At 41.3% G+C, this 25,496-nt stretch overlaps 1 protein-coding gene across 9 annotated transcripts in view; it reads right to left on the reverse strand.

The window, feature by feature from the left end:
- Nucleotides 1-14,490: 14,490 nt before the first annotated feature.
- Nucleotides 14,491-25,496, reverse strand: part of RHOBTB1 (Rho related BTB domain containing 1) — a 113,425-nt gene continuing 102,419 nt past the window's right edge. For all 9 annotated transcript variants that reach the window (XM_019731797.3, XM_019731795.3, XM_088792034.1 and 6 more), the window contains 4 exons: nt 22,977-23,127; nt 19,990-20,078; nt 17,241-17,346; nt 14,491-16,701 (listed from right to left, as the gene is read on the reverse strand). In XM_019731797.3, coding sequence (XP_019587356.2) covers nt 16,532-16,701; nt 17,241-17,346; nt 19,990-20,078; nt 22,977-23,127 — 516 coding nt within the window. In that variant the 3' untranslated portion in view covers nt 14,491-16,531. The remainder of the gene's footprint in view (nt 16,702-17,240; nt 17,347-19,989; nt 20,079-22,976; nt 23,128-25,496) is intronic.

Here is a 25,496-nt window from a genome sequence, read left to right on the forward strand (position 1 = left end):
AAGGGACCAGACCAAAGTTTTTAGGGAAAACCAGGGGATTATGTGCTTGCCTTACTTCTTCCTCACCCCTCATCACAGTGTTTTCCTGAGTCTAGGCATCCAAACACTAACTAACTCACCATTTTAGGAGGTACTTTCCCACAGGCAAATAGATACCTCATAGAATCTCCAGAGCTTCCTTCAATTTTACTTTAAGTTTAGCTGGTTCTCCAAAGTGGCTGATCATCAGAATTTCATGGAGAGCCTTATAAAAATATAGAATCTCGGGCTGCCCTTTTCTCCAGAGACTCTGATTTGGTAGATAAGATGTGGGGCCTGGAAATCTATGATTTTCAAAAGTTCCCTGGGTGACTCTCATAATGAGACAGGCATATTTAATGAGACCACACATCGCTTCTTTGGGAAGGAGGTTTATTAGAGAGAAGAACCTTTAACAGCCCTTCCAGAAGAGTCAAAGCTGTCACATCTGCTTCTCAATGGGGGTGCTGTCCTAAGGAGGGGAGTAGTGAACCCAAGGGATATGACCACCCCTTCTTTCAGCCTGCAGCAGAGCAGGCTTAAGGAGATAATTGTCTACATATCACAATCCCAAGGACGTGGCTAAACAGGGGAGTGACAGCTACCTCAGTTAAGTAGCTCTGAACCACCTGTTCTTAATGACCATCACCCAGTGCCGATGGGCTGTGGTTGGAGCAGTCCTAAAACTGGGCCAAGCCTGCCCTCCTCCCTCCTCCTTTCTCCTCAGACTTCCTCTCCACCTTGGATCCCTGCTGCAATGCTTGCTGCTCAGAGAAGGGCCTTTTATATCAGGTTTCTCCAGAGGCTAGAGGAGCCCTCTCCTCTGTCTGGCCTAAGAAAGAACGATCTCAGAGACAGGCAAATGAAGATAGAAAGGGCGAAAGAACTAAAGTGGCTGTAGTGGGAAGAGAGAAGGAGAGGTCTGTAAAATCTCACTGACATCTACAGTTCACTTTTGATAAAAGTCGACACACTCCTTTTGTTTCCTACCTTGGTTCCCATAGTTCATGGAGAGTGCTTTCTAATGGAAATGAAATTGGTTGTTCTCCTGGCCATGGTGGCTGGAACTGGGAACTGTCATATGAACCAAAACACAAATGGCGTCAGGGTGAAGGAGACTGGCTGTGCTCAAGAAGGTGTTGTGTACCTGGTCTTATCAGACCAACCTCACTACATTCTCTCTCTCTCTCTGGGGAGGATGAACATAGAGCAGACAAGAAGAGAGTGGCCTCTCAGCTGGGGAGTCCCAGCTGCTTCTGTGTACCTTCCTAGTGGCTGTCAACGCACCTTGCCCCGGAGCTGGGAACATTGAGACTTAGGATGACTACAGCATAGGTGGTATGCTTAAGGACCCTTGTAATAGGCCCGCATTGCTGTGATCTGCAGACTCTGTTTGTATCTCTGCCTTGTGACCTCAAAGAACCTGCCTGAATGAGTGGAGCTTCACTTCCAGTTTTAACTCATTGTCTAATTATCAGGATGCCAAACACTAGACTCTCAGATTCCCTATTATCACAATGCCTGAGGGCGTGTTTGCCTGGACCAGGGTAATGTTTCAGTCTTCACCCAAAGTGACAACCCAGACTACAGGGCCTACTGTGAGCAATGAGGGTAAGAGAAGTGGTGCTGTATACAACTGTACACAGGAAGTACCGCCCACAGGAAGAAGGCTTAGAGCTCCGGGTGGGGATAAATAGTGAATGGAACCTGGGTGGGACTCTCACTAGCCATCTGTCTTGGTGACGTGGAGCCTCAATCACTCTGCCTCTGATCCGGCCTTTCTCTGAACCTCAGCGTGTTCTGTGCCATACACGCTCTGGCTTTGATTACCTAGGATCTCCTACTGGGTTCACACCGATGTCTCCTGAAAGACTAGTTGTTGGTTTACATGACCTCTAAGTCCCCTCCATCCTTCTAATTTCCAAATTTGCTGCCAAGACACTTGAGGGCAGGGAATAGGTTTTCTATGTCATTATCTTTCCCAATGAGGTGTCTTCTAAACTGGAGTTACCAGAGAGATGCTGTCCAGCTGGCCTCCTACCGCTGCAGAAAACAAAGATGCAGCTGCAGAGCCAACGTCTGCCCGACTTGGGGCTCATCTGTTACCTATATGTACAGATTACAACATGGGTGAACTTTGGACGACTTCACAATCCCATCACAGGTTAAACTTTAGCCAACTAGCGCAGTGAAAATGAGATGCACATTTCATTCAAAGGACCCTGGAACCTAATGCCATCCATGGCTCTGAGCATATAGTGATAAAAGGGCTTTGTAGGTGTGAGACAGTTTGCAGATATGGACTCAAGCAGAGAACAGGAGGGTTATTAGGAGGAGGAGGGAATTACAATGGCCAGCATACAGAAACATCTGAGAGTAAAGCCAAAGAAACTGGCCTTACACTCAGTAGCTTCCACTAACTCTGTGGCCTGAAGTACGTCGCTTACATTCTCTGACCCTCAGGATCCTCATAGATAAAAGTTTGATTTTTATATAGTTGTAGCTATCAGTGCTTTCTTTTGTTTCCTGAAGATTTGAATCAGAGTTATAAATGTTCCACTCTCAAGAAATTCACCCACAGTTTTGTGTTAACTCTATATTTGTTTTATTGCACACTGAGATCTCTAAAGTTAAAAATGATGTGGAAATATAAATATATTTTATATTTTCTTTTCAAATACCTATCCAGTGGTCCCAACACCATTTATCAAAAATTCCATCTCTTCTCCAGTTATGTGAAGTACAACTTTAATCATAGGACAAATGTGCTTGTACATATGTTAATTATTTATATATTTTCTATTCTATTCCATTTTCTCTGTCTATTCTTATGCTGAGCTTAGCTGTGTTAATTGTAAAGTCTCCTTAGATATTTTAATATCCAATAGGCTTATCAATCTCCTATTTTTTTCTCCTTGTTTTTAGAGCTTTTATGGTATCTTAGTCCATTTAGGCTGCCGTAACAAAAGCACCACAGACTGGGTGGCTTATAAGCAATAGAAATATATTTCTCACTGTTCTGTAGGATAGAAAGATCCAGGTGCTGGTAGATTCTGTGTCTGGTGAGGTCCTACTTCCTGGTTCATAGACGACTCTTTTCTCTGTGTCCTCACATGGTGGAAGGGGCCAGGGAGCTCTCTGGAGTCTCTTTTATAAGGGCACTAATCCCATTCATGAGGGCTTTGCCCTCCTGAACTAATCACCTCCCAAATACCCCACCTCCTAATACAGTGATATGGGAGGTTAGGTTTCAACATATATATATGAGGGGGTGGGGCGGGGCGGACAGGAACATTAGGTCTATAGCACGTGGCTAATGTTAATCTATCTCTAAGAATTTTGGAATAAATTTGTCTAACTCCAGTCAACAAGCAAACAATTGTAGTGTGCAAATAAAATAAGTGAACAAGTCTTGAAGTGAGTTCCAATCCCTGTTCTGGTACTAAGTGTGTAAACTTGGTAAATTCTTTAGCTTGTCTGGGTCATTATCTGTTTGTAAAGGAAATGGGAGCTGTATAGCAGAGCACCGCAGCGAGGAATTAGCCATCAGACAGACCGGCTCCTACTCCTTCTTGAGTCTCCTCTTCCTCATCGCAGTACAGGGCTCGCGTTAGGGCAGGCAGGGAAGAATTGCTGTGAGGACAGTGCCAGGCTCATAGTGAGTGGAAAGAAAAACAAACTTAGAAGTTGTGTGCGTGGGGATCATTTAGCGATTTTTTCCTGCTGCCAGGTTCTAACTTGTAGAGAAAAGATGTCAGTGGCCAAAAGGCGCTCAAAGTCTCAGCTATATTCGTGGTGCCAAGTGTCCAATAATCCTGAATGTCAGGGTTTCCTGGTGAGACTGGATTGGAGACTTTGGCTGGGGCCACGTGAGGGCTTCCTGCTACTTCTCAAACACAGGCCTTATCCCCTGTGGGGAGTTGTTGGGTGGCTCAGTGGGCTCAGGAGGTCCGGTGCCTTTAGGGAAGGCTGTAGCCTGCTCCCACCTCCATTGCTGGCAGAGAAAGCAAGGCCCTCAAGAGAATGGTGGCCTCCAGGTTGCCTCTCAAAGTTCTGATTCAGAGGTCTCTCTGTCAGGTGGGAATATCATAGAGGTCTGGCCCTTCCCGCACTTCCTTGAGGCAGGGAAAAGAGAGACTGAGCAACCCTATCCAGTGAGTGTCATACTCCCTGCAACCATGTCAGTGCCTGCTCTATAGGGCACGATAGGGATAGAGAGAAACTTTGGAGGTGTTGCCTGAAGACCCCACCATCATGGAGACGGATGTGAAAGCTGCTGAAACACGGACAAGTGGCTGAGGGTCCCTTCTAAAATGATTGTGCCTGTGGTGTTGAAAATAACAATTATACGATTGTGAAGAGCTTGGGCTCAAGGTATTTGCAAGTCTGGCAATTGGATGGCTCCGGGAGATCTATTGGATGAACACCCTTTCCGACACCTGTCTCAGACATCATCTGCCATGTTTCCATTCACCTTGAATGACCTGAATATAAGTTCCTGTCGACGTGTGTGAAAGCCAAGAGCAGAACATCTGGAACTTTATAGTGCCAGATATGCAAGAATATATATGCGTTAGTGGTTTTGATAAAAAGAGACAGGATGCCTGTTTTTGGAAAGGTTACCCTGGAGCAAAGGGGACATGTTTCCTCCCCAACACCTCCCTCCTCTGGCTCTCATCACTGCATGGGGCCTCCTAACTGCTATCCCTGCTGGCCGTTTCTTCCCACTCCACTCCTGCTTCACATGTACATAGCCTCCTTAGAGCCAGAGAGAATAAACAGCCAGACCGGGGTTGGGGTTGCAGCCAGGCCAGGGGCTGCTCAGAAAGTAGAACAATGAGTTTATGTAGATATAATCAAGAGACTTATTTTCAGAGAAAGGGCCATATGGGAGGCTGAGTCACTGCTTCTTTGATCTGATGGTAAAGTTGCCAAGTGAGCAGTAATGTGTATAATTACAGAACTTTAAGGCTAAATTCTTTTCCAACTCTAAGCTAAGACGGTTACTTCTAGTTATCATGTGAACCTTTTGGGCCTCCTTGAACATGGTGCTACAAATGGATAGAAACTCAAAGAGGCCTAGGTCGTGGGACATCCAAGGAGAAAGGGGGCTGCTTCTTGAAGCTTTATGGTCCTGGTGCAGGTCCCTGAATTGAGGAGTGAGGCAAGCAGATAACCAGGGGAAGCGCTGATGGTTGAGGGGACAGCATGTGCAAAGACCACAGGACAAGGACATGCTTAGCCTATTAAAGGCTTGTCAAGAAGACAGTGGGCCTGGAGCACAATAAGCAAGGGGAGGGGTGGCAGGGGCAGCAGTGAGGAAGGGAGTTAGGACAAATCAGGCAGTAGTTCTCAACCACCATGCACCTTAGAATCACCCACATGCTTTAAAAACACAGCTATCTGGGCACCACCTCTCAGTATTTTGTATTGACTTTTAGGCTGTCTGGTTCTTCCACCGAAAAGGAATATTGTTGCTGTTGCTATTACTGTTTATGAAGAAATATTTTGTTTTTGCACTTTTCCTGCACTAAAGGCCATTAGTCCAGAAGTTCAGACCCTCTGTGGAGAGTTTGTGTGAGGATAATGAGAGGATATGGCTTTGAAAGAGGTTGTTTCTTACCTGGGAGATCCAATAGGAAAACTGCTGGGCCTCATTGGGGTCAAGAACCTTCACAGAGTTGAAGCTACTGAAACACGAGGGCTGACCACTTATAGAGGTAACCATCTTCTTGTCTCAGTGAGCATGGGTTCATGCAGGAACCAGGCAAAAAAAGTGAGAGAGCAGTCCTGGCAGTAGCTTTGCATGTGAAAGATGACAAATAATTAAGTAAGAGGTGGCTGAGCTTTTCTTTCTTGCTCTAAGACCTGACTCCACCTTTTCTCCTTTTTGGCATAGAGTATCCTTCATTGTCTCTTCATCTCCTTTTCTTCCCTTCACCAATCAAAAGCCAGCTCTGGAAAACTATCCAACTCTTTCACTTCATGGTACGGTGGTGGATGACAGCAGCAATATCTCCCATTCCATATGTTCTTCTTACAAGTTGACCTTGACCCTCCTCCCATTGAGTGGCAGAGTCTGTATCTTCTCCCCTTGACTTTGGATGGACCTGACTGCCTGAAACAATATAGTATGGTAGATGTGACATCACGTACTCCTGAGGCTAAATAAAAAATACACTATATACTTCTCCCTTCTTCTTTGGGGACACTCAGTCTTGGAACTGAGCTTCTATTCTTTAAGGAAGCCCAAGCAAGCCCAGGCAGAGAGACCCCATGGAGAAATCCTATGTCTAATAGGTGATCTAGTTAACAGCCCTGCCGAGGTCTCAGCCAAGAGCCAGAATTACACAAATAGGTGAGTGTAAACACCTCCTGATGATTCTAGCCTCTAGTCATTTGGTTGTCCCTCGCTTCCAAATCTTAGCTGAGGCCCCAAGTGCTGTGAAGTTCAGAGAGACAAGCTGGCCCTGCTGTGTCCTCTCCAAATTTCTGACTCACTTAATTCAGGTCTCTACTCAAATAACACCTCCTTGGAGAGAACTTCTCTAACCATCTATGTCTAAAGTGGTATTTTTAAAATTGAGGTATAATTGACATAAAACATTTTATTAGTTTCAGATGTACTACATAATGATTCAGTGCATTTGTATATATTGCTAAGTGATCACCACAGTAAGTGTAGCTAACATTTACCTCCACACGTAATTACAGATTTTTTTTTTCCTGTGGTAAGAACTTTTTTTTCCTGTGGTAAGAGCTGCTTTCTTAGCAACTTTCAAATATACAATACAGTATTATTAATTATAGTCACCATGCTGTACATTACATCCCCTGACTTATTTATTTTATAACTGGAAGTTTGTTCCTTTTGACCACCTTCATCCATTTTGCCTGAAAATGATATTCTTGATTACTTTCTATCCTCTTCCTTTTTTCCCTCATAGCACTTATTTAATAAAAATACATATTTGTTTGTCGGTTTTCATTGCCTGCCTCCCACAATAGAATATAAACTCTATAATAATAGAGACACGGGTACTTAAAAATGCCTGCACGTATTAGATTGTATCTGTGCCATCAGTATCTGTGGAATAAATCAAACTTGACAATTATGTTATTAGTTCATTCTCCCAGAGTCATGTCAGACACCGTTAAGCAACCCCAGCACTCTTTGCCTTTGAGTCTAGATTGTGCCTCAGAATAACTCACAACACAACCACACATTACTGATCTGAGTTAGCAGATGAAATGTAGCCTGTTTTCCATACCTGGCCTCTAGCGTTAATTTTGGTATGTTCATTTATCGTCTCATTGTTGTTACTATTTGGGTGCGTCCTACTAGATACTAGGTATTCTCTGAGGCCACAGACTGAGTCTCATACTATTTTTGGCACATAGTTGAAGTTCAAAGATTCTTCGATGAATTGAAATGATTTGTGATAATCTTTATATCAACCCTTAGGAAAGGTAGAAGGAGGACTAAATATATGATCACAAAGTTTCTAAAGATAAGATAAAATATAGCAGATGGGAAAGTTACTTCTGATGCCAGAAATTTGAAGTTTAAGATGTTCAATATTAACCTCTGCATGATTTGAAAAGTGGACCTTTTTGACCTATCCCACCACAAAGCATCCCAGACTTTCATTTGCATCATCTCCTTGCATATGGTATGATGTTGTTCAAATGGAATTTCTACAGGGCTAGGCTTAGAAGCAGGGTTCAGGCTTAGGGGGAGGGAAAGGGTGGGATGGAAAAGTGACAGCTGTAATGCATTCCTCCAGACTTGAAGATCAAAGCTAATCTGTTATCAGATTTTGCTGAGAATGGGTGGTCTGTTTTAGAAGAAATGAGATCTGGAATTATCTTCAACCTAGAAGGCCCTGACTTTCTGGGTGGATTTTTGGTCAAGACACTCTCAATAGAAGCATGTTTTCATGGCTGTCAGTTGAGGGCCTCGCTCATACCAAAAGTTTTTTAAGACACAAAAGATATATTCTAATTGGTTATGAATGCCAATTCTGCTTTAGGATGTGCATAATCAAGAAGTATGTCCCCATTGTAACTAAGAGATGAATGCTATTTTTGGGAAGAGCTAGTTTCAACAAAGATTACCATCACACATAGAGACATCATTCACTCCTATTACCAGTATATCTGTCACTCAGAAACAAACCAAACTATGAAAAGAAAACAAAAAGATACTGGGAAGAGCTTAGATATTTACTCCCCAACCCGCCCTCAACAACTTGCAGAAAGATATATGGATCAATAAAACCATTCTCTTCTCCATAGAATTGTCTGAATAAGACCAGAAAAAAATGATTTAAGGGGAGACACTGCCTTATGGCTGCAGCTGGCAGGGTTGCTTATCCCTTAGGCAGTTGGGGGAATGCTCTGTTAATTTATTAAAACTAGGAGTCAGGTCTAGATTCCAATGCTTAGGTTCAGAGCAATGACTTCATTTTAGGTCCTGTGGCAGGCTCAATAAAAATTAGGAAGTCAACACGATGGAAATCAGGCAATTGGTATTAAAATAAAAATGTTAAAAATTTGCCTTAAATCTATTAGATTTTGATTATTTCTCCTGGACTGAGTCTGTGTCTGTTTAGGGAGATGATGGGAGAATCTAGGGAGAATCAGAATTGCTATCCTGGGTCCTTTTAAAAAATTACTTAAGTCTATAAAATTCTGTGTGGCAGAAATTTGCTTGGGTTCAAGTAAATCATTATTAAATTTGTTGTGCACAATCTAGGGAAAATTCAATGATGGCTTTTCAAATAAGGTCTTGTGTATATTTTTGGAAGGATGATTATGTTTGAGATTCTGTAATTTTGAAAAGCTAATCAAGGAGAATATCATTTGATGTTCTTCAAATTGATTTCAGAAGCTTTTTGACATAGAAGCAAAAAAGGATGCATTGTTTTTCATCCATGTTTACTCACCGGCATACAAAACTTCCATCAGTGTGCCCCGTCAAATAGTCCAGGTGGTTTTTCAGAATTTCAAAATAGAGGTTAGTAGGCAGGTCAATCCCAGATGTGCTTGGGTCCTTTTTGCTTTTCTGGGTGTCCGTCCTGGCTTCCTATGTTTTTCTGCTCACCTTTAAGAACCCACTTGTGTGACTCTCATTGGAGGATGTCCTGCATACTGTTGGGGCCACATCCCCCAACTCTCCAAAGCCAGAGAGCCTAGAGTGCCCACAAGTTTACACTTATTCCCTACCTCTCCTTTGTCCAGAGCACTTAGTCTTTGGTGACTGGTGCAGGAATATGAAAGCCGACTCTGAGGTGTACTTTATACTCATGAGCCTGCCTTGAGACCAGGCTGAGAGTGGGATTGCCTGAAACTATACCCCTGCTTGGCTTCTTACCTTCCTGCTTCCTTCCCCTGCCTTTGTTGGTCTTACCTAAGCGTGCTTACTAAATAAATCACCGGCATGTCACGCCTCCTCTCAGGTTCTGCTTCTGGGGAACCCATTACCGTCCCCATAAGGTAATGTTGTGGGAATTAACTGAGGTAAATGCATGTGAAGCACTTATCACAGTGTTTGGCCACAATATGTACTCAAAAATGGTAAATATTACTCTGATGATGCTCACATCAGTTTTTTGCACTCTGGTAGATTGGTTCTAAGACTTGGAACATCAATCCATTCCATTGGGCAAGAAACATTTGAATAAGACTGAAAGAGCATGTGAACGTGTATCTTTACGTACCAGGACCTCACCATGTTGGTTATCTATGCAAATAAAAGCAGAATGAGAGCAAGGGTAGCTAGCAGTACAGAAAAAATCTGCTGGGGTGTGAGTCCACTTATAGTTATTTTTGTTTTAAAGCTCGGTAAGCCCATTTCTCTAAGAGTTGGAAATGTCAGATGTTTGGCCATTTACTATGACTAGTTATTTTTAAAGAAATCTCTCCGATATATAAAGTGGAAGGCTATGTGGGCTGTGGTGGCAATGAGGTCGAAGAATCCCCGGGTGGGTGGGGCTGGGAGCAAAATCACAGCAGTCTGAACACCTTCCATCCAATGAATGAGGTGGTGCTGCTCTGTGGTTTACCACCCAGAGCAGGACTAAAGACAAAGGGAAGTTTATATTCACGTTAATATGATTCTACAGAAGTCAAGAGGCACGAAGAATCTGAAAGGCTTTGAGATAGTTTGAACAATCTATAGAATTTCTACTGGCAGTTTACTATTTTTTAGACTTCATATGTGAAATAACAGAATTAGAAGGCAACTTTCAATGGGTGTTGCACAAGCTTACTAGGGATTATTTTTTTAAGGCAGTCAGGCATCTTAATATTCAAGGGGCTCTTGAGAAGCCATCTTGTCCTCACACCTTTCATGATGGTCAGATGACACAAAATACTAAGGCCAGATGTGACTGACTAACTCATCCCAATATCTAACAACTTCCACCATGAGGAAAGTCTCTTTAAGCCTCTCAGGTAGTCGGGAGTTAAGCTCAGTTTCTCTTCTTTTTGGCCAGAGGAGAGCCAGTCTCCAGGCTGGGCCAGAGTCTTTCAGATTCTTTATGACTCTTAAATTCTGTAGAATCATATCAACTTTGTGCTAGAGCAGGGAAGGATTTTCATGACTGAGTCCAATCACCAGTGGGTTCCCACACATGTCCATCACAAGATGCTTTGTGTACATCTGGAGCAGGACCTGGAATCTGATTTTAGATCTTGACCCCAGGGCAAGATTCACTGTAGTGCCAGGCAGTAGGAAATGACTAGTGGTTTTTACCACCAGTGGAATGGGAGAGTAAAACGTGGAGGCAGTCTAAGGAACATAGGAAGCCACAGGAAAAAAATGACTGGATGCATCTAAATGGGTTAAGTAAAAACACCCAGTTTAGATGTACTATCAGCACAGGGTGGAATTTTCAAATGCAGCCAAAGGGAACAGCATTGCTTTTCCAGAAGTATTGCTTTTATAGGAGGTCACCAGTATTGCCACACTAGTGCCTTTTCATGTAGCATATTGTCACCTGCCTAATTGCAAATTCAAGAGAACAAAGGGTTCGTCTGAAAAGCAGATAGATGAAACTTACTATGTAACACCATTTGTGCAATGATCACACCCATAAAACACTGTATAGAAGGATACCCGCACATTTAAAGACATACATTGAAAATGTTATGGGGTTGGATATTATGGAAGAAGGAGAAAATAAATAAAGAGAGGCCCTTGTACTGACTAAAGGTGACAGTGCTGAGTAGTGAGGAACATTGAGGAATCTGATTAACTAGACTCTCTGTATCCAGTTTTCAAGAAAAATAAGAAAAATAAAATGACTGTGAACAATAGAAAAGAAAGTACTCCCAATGAATCAGAGGTTCAGGCAAGTTTGGCCTTGGGGTGGCCCAGTCCTTATTCCACAGAGACAACGTAGGCTCAGTGAGAAGGAAACTCACTCTTGGAAAGTGCCATACTCTCCTCTATTCTCCCACCACCTGCATTTTCTCTCCAGCCTATGTTTTCATTTTTGTTTTCTTTTACTTTCTCATAGCTCTTGTTTTCTAATTTTTAATCACTGGCATGAAGCACTAAGCAGTAAGGTTGGCATTTGGTTTAAGAGAATGGCAGGAATAGACTACATTGTTCTATTTTGCAACATGTGGCATTGTCCTCTCTCTTGGATTTCTTGCCTTAGTAGTCACCATGCTTGGTACACAGGTTCATTTACTGTGTGCCAGGCACTGTGCCAAGTGCTTTACCTAAATCATCCCCTTTAATCTGCATCAAAACCTCAGTGAAACCCATTCCTAATTTTTAAATGACTAAATTTTGGAGAGGTTGTGTATCTTCTCACACAATAGTGAAACTTAACATTCCATGGGTATTGCCACTCCAGTTGAGACTATCATGAATCATCAAACCAAAAGGATGTCTCTTTTATCAGACTGGGAGAAAATGAGAAAAATGTGCCAATTTTGGTTGGCATCCATGCAGAGAGAACTGAATCCAGTTCTTTCTTCATGGAATGCCTGTAAAATACAACCACTCTTGTCTTTGGGATTGAGAATGTACTCAGACTCATAATTTAAATACTCTTTCCATGGGACCACAATTGGGTATCACCCATTCCATCATTATTCCAGTGGAAATCCATGTTACTAAAATGTTGTTTCTAGAGAAATGGTGAGCAACAGGAGTGAGATGCTGGCAAGTCACTTCATGTCTCCTACTGTTGTTTCTGGCTAGCACTTTCATGTCTGTGAATGTGTGACTATATGATTGATTGACTGCTACCCAAGAGTTACCTGCTCCTAAATGATTTCCATATTTTGTAGACTATAGTCTGTAAATATCTAACTGATGAGGCACCTGCCCATGAACCCAGTGAAAAATCTTGCATCTAAATGGCTTAAGTAAAAACACCCAACTGAGACGTACTGTCAGCACAGGGTGGAATTTTCAAATGCAGCTAAAAGGAACAGCATTGGTTCTCCAGAAGCATTGCATTTACAGGAGGTCACCAGTGTCGCCACACTAGTGCCTTTGCATGTTGCATATATCACCTGCCTAATTTGAAATTCAAGAGGACAAAGTCTTTACTTGAAAATAAATTAAGTCATGAGATACAGAGTAATCTTATAAATTAGCATTTTAAAAGAGAGTATATCTATGGCTCAGAATGTTTAATTCAACTTCCATGGCTTTGGTCTGTGGCCCTTCTTCCTCTTTTCTTTTTTTTTTCAATTGCTCTTTGCTTTTTTTTTCTTTTTTCTTTATTATGCTGCTGCTTGATTACTTACAATACATGAATAGCACACACAACACAAATATATTCTCCCTGGCTAACTTCTCACTTTATATCTTTTATACCATGGTTACATTCTTCTAGAAGAAATGAATTATTGCTACTTGTCCACTAGAATCCAATTAGGGCATTCAATGAAATACTCTGTAAATATGCATATACGTGTGTGTATATGTGTATAAAACCCAATTCAAGAAAAAGTCTGGTTAATCTTCAGCTTGCATACAAGGATTAATTTCAGAAATGTTGCACTCACAAAGTAGTTTCCAAACTTTGCATTCACTTTGTTTTTTACTCTATTTAGTAGAATTCATTATGCATAGCTAATGTCACAGTGATAAAAAACTGAATTTTGACAACTAATGTACCATACAATGGGAGCAAGTGTGAAAACAATCTTAGAAACACTAGATTCATGCTCTTGAATGTCCATCATGAAAGTTACCTCTAACCCAGTAGGATTTGTGGTTTCTATAATGCCAACATAGGGCTGTTGAAATCCTTCATGATTTGCCAGGCATTGCCCTAGGAGAAAGTTAGACCAAGACTTTCTATAGGTAACATTCCACTGGTATGCATTATGGAAAAGGTGCCATGGTCTGGACTGCCCACCTTGAAAACGTACGGGAATGTGTTGGGAATCTTGCTGTCTTTTCTCCAGTTGTTTTTATGTTGTCAACTCCTTTCCATATGGAGTTTCAGGAAACTTGCCACTCAGAAAAGTCCTCCTATGAGATCTCATTGGAGACACTTCTTCCCTCTGAGCTTGGGTAGACATTAAACTACCTAGAAGTCCAGAAATTGTTTACACATTTTCCCAAAGACTTTGTCAAATGTCCTTCTGAAGAAAAGACTGATTTTCATAAGCCCCCAATGCAACCTTCCACTTAGCTGCTGGCAGATTGCCTAAACCCAGATTATAATAAACCCATTAGGGTAGAGACATCATTTCTGTTTTTTTCCCTCCCAAAGTTAAATCATGTCTAGTCACGTAATTATTAGCTAAGAGCAAAGAACCAGACCCCTCATTTATATCATGGCACTGGAATCTCAGCTGGCAATACCAAAATCAAAGATGACAGTCATGGAAACAACCAAAGTGTCCTTTGATAGATGATTGGATAAGGAAAATGTGGTATATATACACAATGGAATACTATTCTGCCATAAGAAAAGATGAAATAGTGCCATTTATGACAACATGGATGGATTTTGAGATTATTATGCTAAGCGAAGTAAGACAGAAAAAGTCGAGAACCTTTAATTTCACTGATATGTGGGATATAAAATTGAAAGCAACAAAGGAACAAGACAAAGAAACAAAGAAACAAAAACTCATAGACACAGACAATAGTTTAGTGGTTACCAGAGGGTAAAGGGGGTGGGAGGTGGTAGATGAGGGTAAATGGTGATGGAAGAACTGTTTTTGGATGGTGAACACACAATGTGACATACAGACGATGTATTACAGATTTGTACACCTGAAACCTATGTAACTTTACTAACCATTGTCACCCCAATAAACTTTAATTAAAACAACAACAAAGATGACAGTCATTCAAGCTGCCTTATTACTGGAGCACACCAAGCATCCATGACTCAACACCTTTAAAGTTTTGATAGTTTTTTAAAAAGCTATTAACATTACACACATGATAATGATGGTAGTCCCTTTAAAAAAAACAACTGAAAGCATTTTATAGCTAAACAATTTTATTGGCTTTTTGTGGAATAAAAAACACAAAACAAACCACCATGGTTAAAGGCCATAATCAGCGTCAACCAAATGAACCAGCCACTTGGTCACAGTAGCTGATAACAAACACTAGTGGATATTATTGCTTATAACCCAGGTTCATTTATATGTCCATTACTTTTTGGCAAGATTACAATCAAATGGGAGCTTTGGTTGTGTAAATTCAACTCTGACTACACACTGAAAACTCAACCTCTACCATTTTATGATGGGATATATGCTGATTCTTCCTGAATCTTGACATTTGTCTTCTCAATCTTTCTCCTTTCGCCTTCCATTAATGATGTACAACCCTATTGACAAAAAATTTAAAGTACATGCATTTATAACCATCCGTCCCTACTCTACTGCTTTCCTCCCTTGTCAAGAGAGGGTGATGCATTTCTGGGCCTCTGCAAACTCTTGTATCTCATGTGTTTTCACTATTAGTAATAAATGCCCATCCATAATCTGGATAGATTTTCAAATGTATATGACTGTCAACATTGGAGTTGGGACTCAACTGTCTCTTTTCCAACTTCTGAAAGCTAGAAGAAAAAAAAAATCCACAACTTTTAGCGTTAGTAAATTGACATCCCAACAGAACAAACCGGAGCCCCCACCATACAAGATCCCATGGTAGGTGTGGAGCTGCGGCCTTCAAATGCTCTGTATGAATGCTGTAATGTTTTAATTTACAGAGAACAGTGATTGACTGCCTCTTGAAAGCTCCTCTGCTCAATACTTTCTATTTTAACACTGAAAACTCAGAATGACAAAGGGTCAGAATGAATTCACAATAGCACCATTTCCTAGACTCTTGGAATAAGATTCCTGTCTGTGGTGGAGAATGCAGGGACCCTAGACGACCCAGCCTCCAGCTTCATGCCTTCACAGGCCCCGCCAGATTTCAGCAGCAGTGGGTGGTCTGCCTTAGCCTAGTTCTGCAGCAACATGAATTTTCCCTGGGAAGAGTTAAAAACGTGTCTTATAAAGTGAAGTTGGCCACAGGTGAGAGACCTGAGGAAGCTTATTTCTGGTGGTGAGATGTAACAAGCCTACAGATGGTGGGATAGAGATCAGGGACCCTTGCCCTTACCCAACTCGATTCAAGTCAGTGGAGAATCTGCATGCAGAAGCATGGCAAGATCAAGGAATAGGAGAGACAGAAACCCTAACACAGCAATCCAAACACCAATGCTCTTACGTTATCTTTTGTATTCAGGTCCACCAGTGAGTTTGCCCTGAATAATGCTGGGATTTAATAAGCCCTTCTAATGATTATAAAGATTATCCTCTTGAATCTAGACATTTGAAACAACAGAAGATTTGATATCACTATATTTTACATGGCACATATAACCATATAATTACTAACACTTCCACGGCAAATATTGGAAATACACATTCTTGGAGTTGACTTGGTAATTATTATACCAGTGTTATTCAGCAGAACAAAGATTAAACACTCCCTAACTTGCACTTTGGGGAATTTCATTCCAGCCTTCTACTTCACAACAAAATGATATCGCTCTAATTATGTAATAATGCTCTGCGTTCACGTGGGCACAGAGAATCACAGGGTGTCTTCATGGTTAATTTGTGGCCTGTAAAATAAAGTAATACATAGTAATTTCATTTCAACAAAATACAAGACACCGTATAAAAATATTTTTCAGTTTGGAATTTGAAACATGAAAGCTGGGTTTTCTTTTTTTCTTTTGTATAAAAAGAAATGAAATAATGACTAAGGTTTATTAAGCCTTCTAACAAAAAAATATACATATAAGGAATGCAGTGAGCGTCAATTTCCCTTTTTGTCCAGGCTCATGGATGGTGAGCTTGTGCTTTGATCCCAACAAAGATAAATGCACAGAAGTGGAGGAAGATCAGTGCCTGAAACCTGAACTACATTTTATCTCTAATAATAAGACTAATTTTACAGTAGTGCTTTAAAAAGCGGTGTGTTGGATTACTGATCTTTTTTTTCTCTTCCTGCTCAAGCGACTGCTGGACTTGAATTCCAGAAGCACCACTTTCGTCTTGAGTAATGTTTATTTAGTGCAATATCTTCCTTCTCTCGTTCCCTTTTGACGCGCTGGTAGTGGTCTTCTTCTTTCAGGTACCACACAGGGGGCCAGCGGTGGCGCTCAAAGTATTCCTGGTTGTCTAGTGAAGGAAAGGGGTGGATGATCACACCTGTTGTTCATTAATTGCTTCTATATGCTAGGTTCTGTGTTTAATGTTCACAAATATGATTATTGTATATATCCTCTCAAAGACCTGATGCGCAGGGACTATGATTAGGACCATTGGCAGATTGTGACAATGGAGTTTTGAGAGGTAGAGTCACTTGCCTGAAAGTCATGTGACTGGGCACAGAGAACCTGAACCCAGAGTCACCTGATTTAGAGTGTAAGCTTGCTCCTAAGCCTGCCTCCCCAGAAAAGGCTGAGCCATAACCTCAGCATATTCTGTAGCAGGGCCTCCTGAACCCCACCCCACCCAGACCCCCAAGCGTGAAGTTCTCCAAAGAGAATTCCCAATCTATAATCCCTGTGTCATGTCATGTGAGGATGTGGCCAGCAGCCAGTCATCAGGACTTCTCCATGAGCTTCTTATTGCCCATGTTCCTTCTCAAGGGCAAGAGGGCAAACACTTCAGTTAGGTGATAAGAATTGGATGAATGGGGAGCCCCGCAGTCTCACCTGCAGATTTTGATTTGATTTCCTTGCGGAACTTGGAACAAACACTGTTGTAGTTGGTGCAGATGTGGTGCAAACACCAGGCAGCCAACTGGTGGGCGTTGTGAAACTGCAGAGAAGTGACCAAAAGTGGGTCAGACTCTTATTATCTAAATTGGGGAAGCCATATAGGGGTGAGAAAATTAAGGGCCCATATACTAACTCAGTAAACATCTTGTTTTGACTTTGGCCATGGATCTTATTCCAGCCAAGTATAGCATTTGGCACACCACTCCTTTATCCCCTGTGGTAGGTGCACCAAAAATAATCACAGTAACAGATCAGGAGTTCAAAGTATGCCTTGCCCTCCCACCTTCCCCCGCCAGCTGGCCCTCTAGTGATAAGTGACTGTGGCCTCTGGAAGGCACCAGCCCACAGCAGAAAGCAGCGATGTCATCTCTGTTTAAGGAAGCCTGGGCAACGCAATACTCCGTGTCACATGTCAGAGCTCAGCTTGCTGGGGCCAAAGATCTGAAAGGGGAGACTGTGGAATGTGTGCCTGTCCTATACCTGTCCTTTGGTTACATAAGCAGCGCAGGCAGTGTGGGCAGGGTGGGAGGGGTCTGAACACCCACCCCTCCTTTCTGAGCAGGTGCTCAGGGAGCTGGCTCTGATTCAGCTGTGACTGAAAAAGACCCAACGCTCAAATATTGACAATCCCCATTCCTTCCCCAAATTTGGCAGGTCTCCTCACATCCCTCAGTCTTTTGTCTGCATCCTTTCTCAGACATCCATTCTTTTGTTGTTGCTCTTGAAGTTCCTTGGATCAGGCACAACCCTGAAACTTACAGCCTGGCTTCCTTTGGGGCCCACGTTGTCCTGAGCGAAGGCCAACGTCCTCAGAAAATAACCCAAGAAACTCTTTAAAAATCACAACTCCCATGACACAGATAATTTTAGCTGGTGCTTCAAACTTATTTTGATATCAGATTTCTTTCTGAAATTAGGATTAGGGTAGCAGTGTACTGGAGTTGGCTTGTACCTACCTGGTCAGGAGAGTCAATTGTGCGTGTGTATTCATTCCCTACTCTGAGTTCAGGGACTTCACATTGTTAAAATTGGTCAGGTGGGAAATTTATACCACGGGAATTAGAAAATGCACAGGGGCCCACTTGTCCCCAAGTTGATTATTAAATACCAGCACAAGACTGGGTTAGGGTCTAACGAATAAGCTAAGATATGGGAGACTCCATCCTAAACCCTTTCTCCCAAGGCCTGTCAGAGCTTAGTAGTAATCATATTATTTCCTTGCAGGGTTTATGTGCGGGCAGGGAGGGGAGGGGACAGCACAGGAACACAAAACAAACAGCCACAACTGCAAATGATTACCTGAAGAGGCCTGGCCCTATGTGAAATTCTGGGTCATTTCATCTTCTGTAGGAGGAATACTTACTGGAGAGAGCCCAAGTTACCAACTCTCCCTCAGGCCTGTTTTAAAAGACCCCAAATTCCACGTGTGGACAATAAATTTGGATGGGAGCTTACTGATCCTATTGCAATTGATGTCTCTTTGCAGTTTTTACTGTAACTGCTATCAGGTTGTTTTTCATTTGGATTTTATTAATTGGTGCCTGTGTCTATATCTCTCACTTGCCTTTAATTGCCACTAGGGCAGAGAATCCACCATTTGAATCTCATGTCCTCTTGTCTAGGGCAGTACCTGGTACTCGGGGAGAAAATCTATCCAATACTCGAAAGTTAAGTCAGACTGCACAGATTTCTGTAAAGTCATATTTCCCCTTATTCTTTCTTGAATCTGAGCCATCGCCAATGGCCACAGTTGGAATGGCCTGAGTAACACCTGCTATGTGCCTCCCTCGTTTCCCTGAGATACCTCTTCTCCCTTGATTGAGAAATATTGATTTAAATTGGCTGACCTAAGACTTAGTAAACCACGGCCCTAACTGAGAGAGGGAACAAAGAAAGCCAAACCCAATAGGCCAAATAAAAGACTGAAGAATTTGTTCTTAGTTCTTTCAGAGTGTAAACATATTGCCAACAAGTCTATGCCACGGACTAGATAATCCCACATATGAGTATGTGCCTTGCATTATGGGAGGGCTTCCACTCTTAAATGCTGTTTCTTGAACATTCTCTCCCACTTGATTCTCACAATAATTTATAAGGCTGATTGGGCATGAATCACCATCCCCATTTTTTATAAATGAGCAAATTGAGGCAGAGTTTAGCTTTGTGCCTTGAGTAAGATATTCAGTTACAAAGCTGAAGCTGCATCTTGGATGCTCTCTATAAGAATAGTGCAAGTGGTATATTGGGATTATAGAATCACAATATCAATATTAACAAATACTGATTTTTGAAAACCTGAGGAGAGCTGCAGTGGGGCCTAACGGGACTTCATGGAATTCTAGAAACTGTCTGATCTTGGCCAACACATGTCTAAGAATTTAAAAAGAGAGACAAAACCTTCTGCTAGGGTGCCCCACGTTGTTCTCCCACATCTGAAGCTGGTGCCTCAGGGGACAATGGGGCTGGTGCGGGGGTGAGGTCCTTGTTGTTTTTTCAAATGGACCGCGGCAGGGTGGATAGTGCATGAAACGTAAAACTCTCAGATCTTCTCAGTGTTCACAGGGGGCCTCTGTGACTCAGTGGTGACATCTTTATTTAGACAGATGCAACAGTGGAATGTTTTATCAGCATTAAATGAACGGGTTGAGCACACTTAAAAGGTAAAAAGCAAACTGTTACAAACCTGGGCCAACTCCAAATAAGAGAGCACTTCTCCATCAATGCCTATGCCACTCATGGCAGCCTTGGTCAGCTCCTGAACGGCGTGCTGCTCTGGAGAAGAGAGGGAGCAGGAGAAAGTCAAATTGTCCTCTACAAGCCAGACATCTTGCCCTAAGGGTCTGGTCACCCAAGAGGGGAGAAAGTATGGGACACAGCTCTGACAGCCATCCAAATTGAATCTAAGGCCTGTTCTGATGTGTAAAGCCTTTCAGTACATAGAGTTTTGGTCTCCAGCCATAGCACCAACAGCTCTGGGGACACTTGTTAGCACTTCTGCAATAGCCAGAGTCCCCCAGATAGTCACTATCCCTTATGGTAACTACCGGCCATATGAGACTATTTACTTACGTGAATTTACACTTGGATAAAAATTCAGGTCCTTAGCCACACTAGCAACCTTTAAGGGCCCAATAGCCACATTTGGACAAGGCAGACACAGAATGTTTCTATCATTGCAGAATGGTCTGTTGGACAGTACAGCTCTAGACAGTCCAGCACCTTCCTAGAATCCTCTAGACTCTCTAGTATCTTCCTGTTTGACAGTTTCCCCGCTCACTTCACTCCAAATCTCAACACTCTCCGACAGTGGAGAGACTGAGTAACAGGAACGAATTCATATGGGAAATTAATAGTGTGAATGCATATGTCTGTTTCAACAGCTGCAGATGGGAGACATATTGTTCAGCCTCTTAGATTCCAACAGTTGGGGGGACTGTCAGCCAGGAGTAACACAAATCCAGTTGAGAAAGCCATTTTTGCTCGGGAGCAGTGTCCAAGGCTTCTAAGCTGAATTTAAATTGTGGTTCTGAGACTGAGCTGTCTTTCCTCCATTTGGGCTGTCACCTGCCTCTGGGATTGACATGCATGGGTAGTCTAAGCCCTGCATTTCTAGCTCCTTGAGTTGCTGTATTCTTTTTTCATCTCTATCATTGCACCTGTTCTTCTAATCCAATATACTGTCCAAATCATACTTATTGCTGCTCCAGCGCTACACATTTGTTAGGCAATATGCCTCTAGCTGGTCAATAAGGTATCCAGATTTGAATGGTTTCTTTGGTAAACCCTTCCTCAGCTGGATTGACAGACAAGTGCTATTTGAAACTCAATTTCCCAGAAAAGTAACTGGGCTTTTTAATTTTAGGTAACTGTAATATTTCTTGATATTCATTCAACACTTTGGCTTGCAAAGCATTTTTACCCCAGAAACTGATTTGTAAACACTATGATCTGAACACTCTATACTTACACTAAATTGTACAAAGCAAACATTATAAATGATTAAAGTAATCATCTTAGGAAGCCATATATTAAATAGTTATAAGAGTTATAACAGCATTTAATAGCACCAACATACAGAGAAATCTGTAGTTCACACAAGGTTTTTCGGGTCAGTTTCTTCCATGGAGAAATCAGGCCCATGTTTTCATCACCATACTTAATATTTAAGCCAAAATGACACTACTTCGAGGTTGATCTCACACCTTGGTCAACCACGTTGGCTCCAAATTACTTTTGACTATTTCAAAAAAGATCAAATTTATCCTCAAAGGACAAATACTTGTAAAAACTGTGAGTGGTCAAATGGTTTGGAACTGATACTTCTGGAAAAAAGAACTGCCCATTGTAGCCTCCTGGACGTAATATTTAAAAGGCAATATATACTCATTTGGATCTATGACTTCAGGTGTATTAGTTAAAAACAGTTTTTAAAAAAATCAGATGGCAATGCTTCAACTATCTCTTGCTATCTAGTCGGGGAAGGTGGAAGGTGAGGGGAGAACTTTGACTTCCTGTTGGTTGAGTAGAGTAGAAACCTGGAGAAATAAATCTTTTTTCTGAAGACATTGACAGAAAGTCAAGCACAGATATGACTGGTGCGTTTGCTCATGCATTCATTTTAATTCATTTAGTGATTCAGTGAATATTTACTGAGAACCTGATATGCTCATGTACTTTTCTGTGTGCAGACGATAGGCCAGTGAACAAAACAGGCACTCTCTCTGCTTTCGTCATTAACAGGAATCAACGCAACATAGCGATAAACACATAGATTGTGGATTGACACCGCTGGTAAATGAGGCTGGAGGTTTAAATTAAAACAAAAAGTATTTGAATGCATATATTCTATTTAGACCTGCTTCGGCTTACCAACTGAACAAGTCTAGAAATGAAGATAAGATTTTGTGAACTTAAGCCAAGTCTCCTTTTTTTTTTTTACTTTCTCCCAAAATGCTCTTGACAATGTCAGAACATTTTCTAAAATAACTTTAAGAAAACCACTTACATAATTCTGACAACATGCCAGACACTGTTCTAGGAATATATATATATATATATATATATATATATATATATATATATATATATATCTTAACTCTTTAGTCCTTATAACAGCTCTGTGATAGAATACTATTATCCCCATTTTAAAGAGAGTGAAAGTGGAGACACAGATGAGACACAGAGTGGTTAAGTGAAGAGTAAGATCATCCAATTGCTAAATGGTGAAGTCAAAATTGGAACCCAAGCAATCTGACCGTGTCACCTGTGTTCTTCACCACTGCCTCCTGTTGCCTCTTTCTTAAAGACTATGTCTGAGCACACCTAATGGGGATCACGTGGACAGGGTAGTTTTATTTCAAATTCCGTGGTCCACACATAAGGCCGAGTGCACACAGCCTGGGCCCGCAGGGCAGGGTCCACGTATTACCCATCTTTATGTTTGTATCACCTAACAGCACCTACCACAAAGAAGGTGCTTAGGAAATATTTGTTGAATTGAATTGGGCTGTCTGATACATTTGATCAGTTCATATCATCCTGCACAAGACAGTCCTATATTGAGTGATAAAAAAAATTGATTTTTATTCCCTGGAACTCTTATTTTTGTTTAAATGGGATTTTGATCAATTGACAGTCAGACACTGCATGGCCCTGAGTCATCAGCCTTACCTGCAAGTGCGACCAAGTGTGGCAGGCAAAATCTGTTTGCCAAAGCAATTAATTCCAGTGGGTCCAGGTCCAAGTTAGGTGACAACTGCTTGGTATAGAGATAATCCAATACCGCCTGCATTGACATCTTGTTTATGTTCGGGAGATACACCTGAAATGTTATTTGAAAAGCTAAGTCCTGATGAAGAAAGCAGTGGGCATATTTTCAGGCTATACTGCTTATAAATATTCCAACTGTGTGATTCAATATTGGTGAGTCTGGAACGCCTGCTTTGAGACCGTGTATAGAAGCCATTCACTATTTATGGCTTTAAACATAACAGTTTGATTTGTAGATGACAAAAGAGTGGGGCTGCCTGACAAAGCCTGATTTGGAATTTTTAAATGGCTATTTGGACTTATAAATCAGACAAATGGGCTGTAAATGTATGATGACATTATAGTCCCTCCTTGCCAAGTACCTTATAATACTCTATTGTGGTGAAAGAAATCTCCTAGCAACATGACAGGTGTTAATGGGAGCTGCAATGCACACTGTTGCTGACACATGATAGAGCCCAGCTCTCTAAGATGTCAAAACAGAGGATGCATAGCCACCCTAGTTGCCACAGTGACTGGCTTGATTCCACCATTCTGTCAATATATGCTAATACAATATACACCCTTCATCATTTTTCCTGTGGCACAACCACATAGGTTCAGAAATACTGGAACACCATCAGGCATCAGTAGATTGAGAGAATCCAGAGAAGTCCCTTGCCCGGGACTTCTGGGGGAATAGTTGGTTGGCTATGGTGTACTCTCCCCTCATCTTCCTCCTGAGCACCTGTAGTGGTTGCTGGAATTTGCTAGAGAGGCAGGGAGTTCTGGATGGCTGGGTGTGGATCCATGGGGATGTATACTGTACAGCAGCTACTTTTCATTGTAGGTCTCTACTCCCTGAAATGGGCCCTGATGTAGTATAGAATGCTGCCACTGGTGTTTGCTATTGAAACGACGATGATTATAAAAACTAACATTAAAATTGAAAGCCTCCTATGTACATACAAGATACTGTGCTAAGCTTTCTGTACACATTATCTAGTAATTTGATCCTAGGGGGAAGTGATTAATTTTGACACTTTACCGATAAGGAAATTGAGGTTCAGGGAGGTTAAGTTCCATGTCCAAGGTCACACAGCTAGTCAATAGTGACTGGGATTTGAACCCAGGGAGAATAATTCTAAAGTCTATGTTCAGAATTTCTGTGCAGTACTGTTAGGTTGGTGCAAAAGTTATTGCAGTTTTTGCAATTATTTTTAACATTTTAAACCGTATTTACTTTTGCGCCAATCTAATAGCAACCTTTCGTGGCAAAGAAGCAAAGATTTGGCTTACAGTACAGATAAAGCACCATATTTCATTAATAGTTTTTAAGAATTAGATTTCTAAGTTCAAAAGGATGAGCAGTTGTAAATGTCTTAATTCTGGTATTTGATAAACCTCTATACACCATATAAAGATATACATCTATAATTATATATGATTACATTTATATTATATATCTAATCTCTTGATATTTATATAAATCCATATATTTGTATCTATTATCTATCTATCATCTATCTATCTATCTCCTATCTGTCTATCTATCTATCTATCTATCTATCTATCTATCTATCTATCTATCTATCCATCCATCCATCCATCCATCCATCCATAATACAGGGCTCATGGCCAATGCATTCTAGTGGTGTGGGTCCAGAATTGCTTAAGCTATAACAAATTTCTACACTATTCCCCTGCACAGCCACCAGCTACCTCAGATGGGCATATGCTTTCAGACAGAGCCTTCCCTTAATACATCAAAGGAAATGCCTAGAAAAATTCCTAGACATATTAAGAAAATTACTCCCCCTTCAGATATAGTCAGCGAAAACAATGATGATTCCAGAAAGAAGGTGCATGAATTGTTACCATCAACGATTTGACAAGTGTGGCCATTTCAAGTTGTTAGCACAACCTCTGCAATACGTAGATAGAACTTAGCAAGTAGAAACTATTACTAAAATTATTTTAAAATAAAGAAGCCATTGTACTGTAATTAGTTGCTATTCCAGTGAATCTAACACTGACTGTATTTGTGCGTATGCTAACCTACATCTATGTTTATGTACACAGCCATTTATGTATAGAAACCCACATAAACTTGTTTCTATGTGTACGAGCACATGGCAAAACTTCATTTCGCTGGAATGGTGTTTGGATTGCTACAATTTTCTAGATAATCGAAGGTTAATTAAGTTGTGAAAGTTTACAATTTGAACACTTTTGATAGTGAAACACCGTGTACATTTTATAAAGTGCTATAAATTGTCAATGATGTTAAATATAAAAGCCCCAGAGCTTCCTGTGAACACCTGTTCTCTCAGAGATGGAGATGTCTGCTGTTTCTGAAAATAAGGGCTTCAAGGACAGGGGAGGCCCAGGAATGTCACGAAAATGCTGTGTGACATTTGAAAAATCATTCACTCTCTATGA

Source organism: Rhinolophus sinicus, chromosome 15 (genome assembly GCF_057876585.1).
Source record: "Rhinolophus sinicus isolate RSI-liver-muscle chromosome 15, RSI-T2T, whole genome shotgun sequence".
NCBI lineage: Eukaryota > Metazoa > Chordata > Mammalia > Chiroptera > Rhinolophidae > Rhinolophus > Rhinolophus sinicus.